Source organism: Citrus clementina, unplaced genomic scaffold, assembly GCF_000493195.1.
Source record: "Citrus clementina cultivar Clemenules unplaced genomic scaffold, Citrus_clementina_v1.0 scaffold_6, whole genome shotgun sequence".
Taxonomy (NCBI): domain Eukaryota; kingdom Viridiplantae; phylum Streptophyta; class Magnoliopsida; order Sapindales; family Rutaceae; genus Citrus; species Citrus x clementina.
In genome coordinates this window covers 25,037,945-25,046,138 of record NW_006262139.1, presented here as the reverse complement: position 1 = coordinate 25,046,138, position 8,194 = coordinate 25,037,945, and the positions used below count along the sequence as shown (strand labels likewise).

Genomic DNA, 8,194 nt, shown 5'->3' with positions numbered 1-8,194 from the left:
GAGTTTTATATATTTTTCTCTAAATATTGAGGGGCCAACAATCATTTTGCGTATTTTATTATAAATATACAATATTATCTTTTTTTTTTTCTAGGGAAATTATCAATCATATACCCTTAAATGACACCCGTATCAAACGTGTGTGAACACTTTTCAAGTGTATCACTCGTATACCCTAAGTTGACAAAATACTTATACCGTCCACCAATCCGTTAACTTTCGTTTGCAAGCGCTGACATCATAAGGGTAATTTAGTCTTTTAAGATTGACGAAACTTTGATTAAAAGAAACGACATGTCATCCCATTTACCTAGTTAAAGATGACATGTCATATGATATATATTGATAAAAATGACATGTCATCCCATTTATCATATAATTGTTAATAATTGCTAAAAAAAACTACTTTACAACCGAATCTACTCCTCTAAAATTTAACATAAATTTTTGAAGATCTACTCCTCCAAGCTCCAACTGTAAAGTTTTATGGTATAATATGTATAATTGTAAATAATGTGTTGTTAATAATTTTTTATGGTATAATATTGATATTTTTTATGGATAATTGTTAATAATATGTACCATTAATAATTTATTTTTTAATCAAAAAAATGTATTGTTAATAACAAATTAAAAAAAAATTGTGTATTGAAAATTTACGTTAATTTTTGGGGTAAATTTATATTTTTACCTTATTTTGAGTTTCAAGGGCAAAATAGTCAATTTGTCACATTTCTGTTAACTTTCATTAAATTGGTGGACAACAGAAGTGTTTTGTCAACTTAGGATATACGAGTGATACACTTAAAAAGTGTTCACACATATTTGATATGGGTGTCATTTAAGGGTATATGACTGATAATTTTCTTTTTTTTTTATTAAAATAAATAGAATTATTAATGAATAAAAGACTTATATGCCTTGTTATATCGTTTTTTCAAACGTTGTAACCTAACAGTCCGCTTCTCTAAACGTTTTTATGCACAACAACCAGAAGATGAAAATTCATGAAATGATAATTCCGTCTCAAAATGCGATTTTACCTGACGGGCACAAACAAACACACCCTTCACTAGATAAAAACCCCAGTCATAACCACATGGACACGGTGTCATACTGTCATTTCTCGCAAACATAAAAAACTGATTCGTAATCACAAACAGCGATAAAAACTTTCCGAAAAATCACCGAATTTTCCTTTCTGGACAACCAAACAGAAAAAAAAACACACCAAAACCCTAGATGTCGAGCTCGAGCCAGCCGCAATTCCGGTACACGCAGACTCCATCGAAGGTCCTCCACCTCCGTAACTTGCCCTGGGAGTGTATAGAAGAGGAGCTCGTTGAGCTATGTAAACCCTTCGGCAAGATCGTCAACACCAAGTGCAATGTCGGCGCCAATCGAAACCAGGCCTTCGTCGAATTCGTAAGTGCCGCGGTCCTTTTTCGGTTGTTCAATTCTGTTTTGTTTCAATTTTCGGCCTGTTTGGTTCTGTAGAAATTAGGTTCTGGGAAAATTCTTGAGAATTTGAACTATTGTTAGAAAGTTTATGATTAGTTGATTTAGGTATTGTTTTATCTAATTGGACGAGTTAATAAACACAGTTATATCTTGCAGGCAGACTTGAATCAAGCCATTTCGATGGTTTCCTATTATGCTTCGTCATCAGAGCCTGCACAGGTTCGTGGTAAAACTGTGTATATTCAGTATTCAAATAGACATGAAATTGTGAACAACAAGAGTCCAGGAGATGTTCCTGGAAATGTCTTACTGGTAACCATCGAAGGTGTTGAAGCTGGTGATGTGAGCATTGATGTTATTCACTTGGTAAGTGCTGTCTACTTGCTTGTTATCACGTCTGGTTTTGCATAATCTGATGTTATGAGCCCGTGTATGCTTCTCATTATCCAAGCTTGAAATGACATGTTAAACTCTAAAGTTACTGTGGAGCAGATGTGGCTTAGTGTTTCATGATCAGAGTCTTTAAAGGTGAAACCATACATGTTTAAAATCAATTGAACTGCAGTTGGTGTATGCCACTTATAATTAGTTAACTTGGAGGATCTGAACGAAGACTGTTTTTATCTGTTTTTTACAACTTGATTAAATTCTGTCAATTTTGATTATAACCAATTGGATCACAGATGGTTATGCCTCTTATTTAGATGCTTTTGTTGGAGACAGTTTGGAAATTTTATCATGTCCGTCATACACCTTTCTAAGGTCTATCTTGAGGCATATATGTACAGGTGTCATTCTGCACTTATATCTTATCTGTTTGCAATTTCTTTTCTTCCCCCACAACCCCCCCCCCCCCCCGGGGCGTTGAAATGATGTTTGAGATGGTTCCTGGTGGTATATTTATCGTACATCTTTAATTTTTCTTTAGGATGTGATCATGTCTATCTGGTACTTGTTTTAGGTCTTTTCTGCTTTTGGCTTTGTGCATAAGATTGCCACCTTTGAAAAGGCTGCTGGTTTCCAGGTAAGAGATCAGATATTGGTTCTGCATATCTTTGAAATTTCCTTTGATTTTCTGTGTTATTCTCAACTCTGTGACATATCTTGGCAGGCGTTAATCCAGTTTACCGATGCTGAGACTGCATCTTCTGCCAGGAATGCTTTGGACGGGAGAAGTATTCCCAGGCATGCACTGCTTCTGCGCACCTCAACTATTTCATATTGTGCATGTTTCGATTGTAATTAGTGTAGACTTAGCAGGAACATTATTTGGAATTTGCTTATTTTATGTCATGATGTGTCAATTAGGTACTTGCTTCCAGAGCATGTTGGTTCCTGTCATTTGCGTATTTCTTATTCTGCACACACAGATCTGAATATCAAGTTTCAGTCTCATAGGAGCAGGTAATGGTGAACTTAAGAAGTTGATAATCTGATTATTTATTTATTTTTATGTGATCATGTTTATTGCTTAAGTCTCTTACTCGTACAATGTTCTTTTTTGTCATTTGAGTTCTTGCTAATTGATGCGTGTGCTTCTTGTCATCTAGGGCCTTAGTGAAGCTGTCATGGCTGCATAGTAATTTTCTTAATCTTTGATGGTAGTTTAATGCATTTGCAAATGTTACTGTTGTCCGAGTTCCTTGTCCATTTACTGTGAAATTATATTGAAGTATCGCTTTGGTTATGTGAACAATTTTTAAACTCTTCTTACAACTTTTAAATTCGCGTTACAGTTTATATTTAGCCTTGTTTGCCAAACCACTATGAGCATTTTAAATTCTCTATTGCATTATATTCTCTAATTTCATGCTAGGAACTTCCTTGCAGATCCCTGTGTGCATCATATGTGGTGTTCAATGTTTAATTTGATTTGCATGATGATTTAAGTTTTGCCTTGTTTATAATTTTGTTTAAATGCTTCCGAATTTCTGCTACAGTTTCTGAAGCTTCTGTGTAGGCTATGGTGTCTAATGTATCAATGACGAATATAGGTTTGTTTGTCTAACACTGCAGGGACTATACAAATCCCTATCTTCCTGTGAATCCTACTGCAATTGAGGGCGTTATGCAGGTATCCCTCTTGACAATACACCACAGCAAACTACTGCCCCCTGCCACACCCAAAACCCCCCTCTTCTTTTTTTGGTGTGTGTGTTTTTTTAGTATGAGTGTGTACTAACAAGCTGTCACCTTCAGCCTACTATTGGTCCTGATGGAAAAAAGAAAGAACTTGAGAGCAATGTACTTCTGGCTTCAATTGAGAATATGCAGTATGCTGTCACAGTAGACGTTCTTAACACAGTGAGAATTCTATATATGCATGCTTCATTCTAATGCATTACTGTTTTACTACATTAGTTTTGCTGAAAGAGTGCTGCCTCTTTATCCGTGATAGGTATTTTCTGCATTTGGCACAGTTCAGAAAGTTGCCATATTTGAGAAAAATGGTGGAACGCAGGCTCTGATTCAATATCCTGGTTTGTCACCTTCCATGAAGATGTTATGGTTCCCATTTTGTTTTTTTGTTTTTTTGTTTTTTTGTTTTTGTTAAACATTTGTCTCCATTATTAACTCCTTCCTTTTTCTCAAACCTTGTTTCTTATCCATAATTGCTCTTTTATCTATTTCTTGTATGCTTTATCTATTTCTTGTATGCAAGAGTCTGCTTGGCTCATGAGAATTTCTTTAAGCTGTTGATTCTCCACCTTGAAGACTCTTTCCAGAGTTGGGGCTGATACTTAGTCAATATTGTCATTGCATAAGGTTAAAATGTTATTTTTATTTGATTTTAAACTTCAAATTCATCTTAATATTCCTTTTCTTCATCTCTCTCTGTCTTTCTTCCACCGTCCCTTTCTCTCTCCATGTGTGCTCTCATCTCTCTCACTCATTCAAAATGAAAAAAATGTAATTGAATCCACAGATTTTCAGAATCCGCACCCTTGTTGGCTCGAGGACCTTTTCTGTCAAACACATAGAGTGAAGTCTAGTGCTTAAGAAATCAATGATGGATTGGTTTTTTGGCTAATTTTGAAACTTCTGTTTTCGGTTCGTTTATATGTTTAGATATCAAAATTGGTATTGGAGTAAGAAGATTCTCTAAATGATATATTTTTCAGTACATTGTATTCATGGTTATGTGGAAGTGAGTACATGGGATAAATCTCTGTAATGATTTTTGTAAGTGATGAGGTTTCAAGTCTGGTGGACAAAGAAGAAGTGTTAGTATGAAGCAGCTGCTCTTAAGACCTTTGATTGGGATCTTTTTTACATATCACTGAGTATAACTACATTTTATTGATTGTTGGGATTCATTTCTCGAATCTAATGAAAGAGAGTATTCTGAATGTCTGTAGTTTTATGGTATTGTGATATTGGGAGGGCCAATTTTAAGTAAAAATGGGACAAATGGTTTTGCCAACACCTAAATTTTATATTTAGCAACTTGAAATACTCTTTAGTGTTGGTGCCTTGGTGATCAATTATGTGTTGGTTGAATTGCTGCCTTCGCTGTGACTTGGCAGGGGATTTTTTCTAGTATGTTTTTCAGCACTAGATGGCCACATAAGAATCTGAAATTTTCCCTCCTGTCAGGCTGGAGAATGCAAAGGTGTGGCAAGTCTTGGAAGAGCAATTATTGCTTTTTGACAAATTTGCTATTAAAATTATTACTTTTGACTCTTTTGCAATGAGCTAAGATTTGGAAGGTAAACCCCATTTTTGCCCCCATTGGAGATTTGGAGAGCCTCAATACACTATATTGCAACTTGCTGATTTACTCTTCATCTTGCAATTTCTTTTGTGGTTCTTACTAGGATTAGTACTCCTCTATATTAGAAAGAGGAAGATATGAAGCACAAGGTTGTCTGCTTCTTGCAGCAAAAATTCTGGTTTGGTAATTTGGAGGTTTTTCATATCGTAAAATTCCAATATTGGGACTAAAGTATCTCTCTCTTATTGGAAAATTTTAATCTAATTGTCTCTTTTTTGAAGGGAGAAAAGTGAATTTGTCACCATATTTGTGGGTTGTTTTATCCACTGTTCCTTTGAGTCCTGCTTCTGTCATTTGCCAATGTTTTGTTTCCATGAGTGGTGCCCATTCAAATGTTTTATCGTTGATGTCAGATTATCTACCCTTTGTTTTTTCATTTGAAAAATTTTGGTATTTATGATAATTGCTTTATTTCATTTTTTAAATGACCAAAATTTAGACTGTCCTGATGTTCATGTTGTTATTTTCCAGACATTACAACTGCAGCAGTTGCAAAAGAATCTTTGGAGGGACACTGCATTTATGATGGTGGCTATTGTAAGCTTCATCTATCATACTCTCGTCATACTGATCTTAATGTTAAGGTATTAATATGTGTTTTTGAATTAATGTTCATGAGAAAATAGAAAAAAGGAAAAAAAATTAGACATCCTTAGAAGAAAAAGTGGATTCCTTCATGATCGAAAAAAGATATGGTCGCTTAAAAGTACGCTTCTTGACACTTGGTTCCCCGCTGTTTGTAATTAAATTCATTTCTATTATATGGTTTGTGAAATTCCCTTTGTTAAAACAAATTAATTTGTTAATTGCTTTCTGTAGGCTTACAGTGATAAAAGTAGAGATTATACAGTCCAAGATCAGACTTTGCTCGCTACACAACAGATCCCCAGCGTCCCTGCTGCTCCATCGGTATGGCAAAGTCATCAGGCGGCTCCAATGTATAGTGGAAGTGAGTATGCAACTGCAGTGCCTGGTCAAGTTCCTCCTGGACAAGTGCCGTCTTGGAACCCATCTGCACAGGCCGGACCCGCAGCCTATGTGTCGGCTTCAGGACACTTTCCTGGTCAAACATACCCACAATCTCCGGTTTCCGCTTATGCCACTGCTCCAACACCCACTGGTTCCTCACCCTTGTCATTGACACAGCCAGGAGTTCCGCCTGTCCGACCTGGTGGAGCTTCACCACCAGGCCATCCTCCTTACTACGTTAGATGAGTTGTATCTTTTCCTTATTTACTTAAAATGAACTTTTCGCATTGTTCTGGTGAAATTGACTCAAAAAATTCTTCAAAGCCTGCACGTTGATTGGGAGAGACATAAATTCTTAATTTTTGTTCTTTTTTATGCTTGTAGATTGTGTCCGCTGAAGTTTGCCAAATGACATCTTTTGTTGATACTCAATGAAATGAGCTTTTTCAGTTCAGAATAAATTACGGCCGGAAAATCTTTAATATTGAGATTTGAAACTTTTGAGGGAATGCAACAAATAAAATTAGTAATTTGTCCAAATAAACCTTAATGAGCATCTATGAAAAATGAATTTGTTTTATATTTTTTACAGTAACATCGTTCGGTAAATCATTTACACCCCCTGCTGTAGCCTCAGTAAGGTTGCCTAGGAGACAAAAAAAGTTGTCTGTGATCAATGAGCCAAATGGGTTTGTCCATCTTCAGGACTTTCTCGAACAGTGTACTTAAAGCCCGTTACTGATGTCTCAGTTTCGTGGCTGTCGTACTAGTTGGTCCAGGGGGTTCAAAATTTTCAGCACCCATGTGACTACCATGTGAGTGTGGGTTCTCCTTCTCGGTTACAAAAATGTACTTCATCTTGTTCAGGCAAAATTTTAATCAATCTCTCTGGAGCTCAAGCACTTTCAACTTGACTTGTAAGCATCAACCTGTCTCTAGCTAGGAAAGGAAAAGATAATAATAAATAAAAACTGCACACCGACATTTTCTAATTGAAATATTTACTTCTACTGTTCTTCATGATGTCGATGCTTGATAAAATATCTTGGGATTCAGTTTATGTAATCTCACATCAGAGTCGACGAGTAGGGTTTATATAATGAAAAAGAAATATAAGACATTGAAACCCAACATTAGAAGATGCATGTTTGAGTCGCAGGGTAAGGACTTCTTTTGCCTTGAGTAGATTATCATCGTTATGAGTATGCATGGTCCACATTGTAAGTCTCTAGAAGGAGATTCACTTTTACATGCTTTTGAATTTATAATCATCTTTGCAATATCTTGTGTGCTATATACAACTCGTTCATACAGATATATGTTTCATTGATGCCGGGTGGTGACCAGACCACCTGCATAGAGAAGGGGATATGTACCAAAGTTGAAATGTTAGCTTGCTTGTTCAGTCATCAGCAGCTAAATAACCTGAAATACTCAAAAATAAATCTAAACGAAAACAATTTTACTGACTTCAAATGATAATACCGGCCCTATACCAAATACTTGATGAAGTTTACATGCTGCGGGGACGAGCATGTGCTACAAAATGTATTTCATGCAACTTCATCCCTCAATTTTGCATCTTAACCACACGTGATATGTACGTTGTTCTCGGACAGATAAGTCCTGCAGCATGGATTCTGGTTACTTTTTGATATTACAGAAGTTGTGCAATTGAGAACAATTATGGAGAATCCTGTGATCCGAAAGTTGCTTACATTTACCCTGAAATTGTCTTCCAACACATTAGGCCTAGCTAGTTAGCCTAAGCTTATAAGGTAAAAATTTGCAGCAGTAAATTGTTTTCGCCTTTGAAGAATTTGACAGAGATCCAGAATTTTGTTACTTCAGAATTTTATCTAATTCTTAGAATCATATTTGCATCCCTTACTGTTTTACATTCTTTCAGTTGGCCATGGAGGTGATAATTAACCAATTGTTGCCGCGTAACATAATGAATCACAATCATTTTCTCAATGTAGAACGCTA

At 35.9% G+C, this 8,194-nt stretch overlaps 1 protein-coding gene across 3 annotated transcripts; it reads left to right on the top strand.

Moving 5' to 3' along the window:
* Positions 1-1,004: 1,004 nt before the first annotated feature.
* LOC18039954 (polypyrimidine tract-binding protein homolog 1) lies at positions 1,005-6,588 on the top strand. Of its 3 annotated transcripts, XR_002904887.1 has the most exons (11): positions 1,005-1,425; positions 1,618-1,827; positions 2,423-2,485; positions 2,573-2,646; positions 2,770-2,865; positions 3,478-3,535; positions 3,661-3,765; positions 3,860-3,941; positions 5,708-5,773; positions 5,863-5,942; positions 6,056-6,143. XR_002904887.1 is itself a non-coding variant. In XM_024182040.1 (10 exons), exons 1-10 carry the CDS (start codon positions 1,243-1,245, stop codon positions 6,064-6,066), a joined length of 948 nt encoding a protein of 315 aa, XP_024037808.1. In that variant the 5' UTR covers positions 1,007-1,242; the 3' UTR covers positions 6,067-6,149. The 3 variants fall into 3 exon arrangements, 2 of the variants coding, with proteins under 2 accessions (XP_024037808.1, XP_006431186.1); XM_024182040.1 differs by lacking the exon at positions 5,863-5,942 and having other exon boundaries at positions 1,007-1,425; positions 6,056-6,149; XM_006431123.2 differs by lacking the exon at positions 5,863-5,942 and having other exon boundaries at positions 1,031-1,425; positions 5,708-5,820; positions 6,056-6,588.
* Positions 6,589-8,194: the final 1,606 nt, after the last annotated feature.

Bases quoted from the DNA above. Each gene is read 5' to 3' on its own strand.
- LOC18039954 (XM_006431123.2), top strand. From the start codon at position 1,243: ATGTCGAGCTCGAGCCAGCCGCAATTCCGGTACACGCAGACTCCATCG. The intron at 1,828-2,422 runs GTAAGTGCTGTC...TACTTGTTTTAG, and splicing joins GCATTGATGTTATTCACTTG to GTCTTTTCTGCTTTTGGCTT. The intron at 3,942-5,707 runs GTTTGTCACCTT...GTTATTTTCCAG, and splicing joins GGCTCTGATTCAATATCCTG to ACATTACAACTGCAGCAGTT.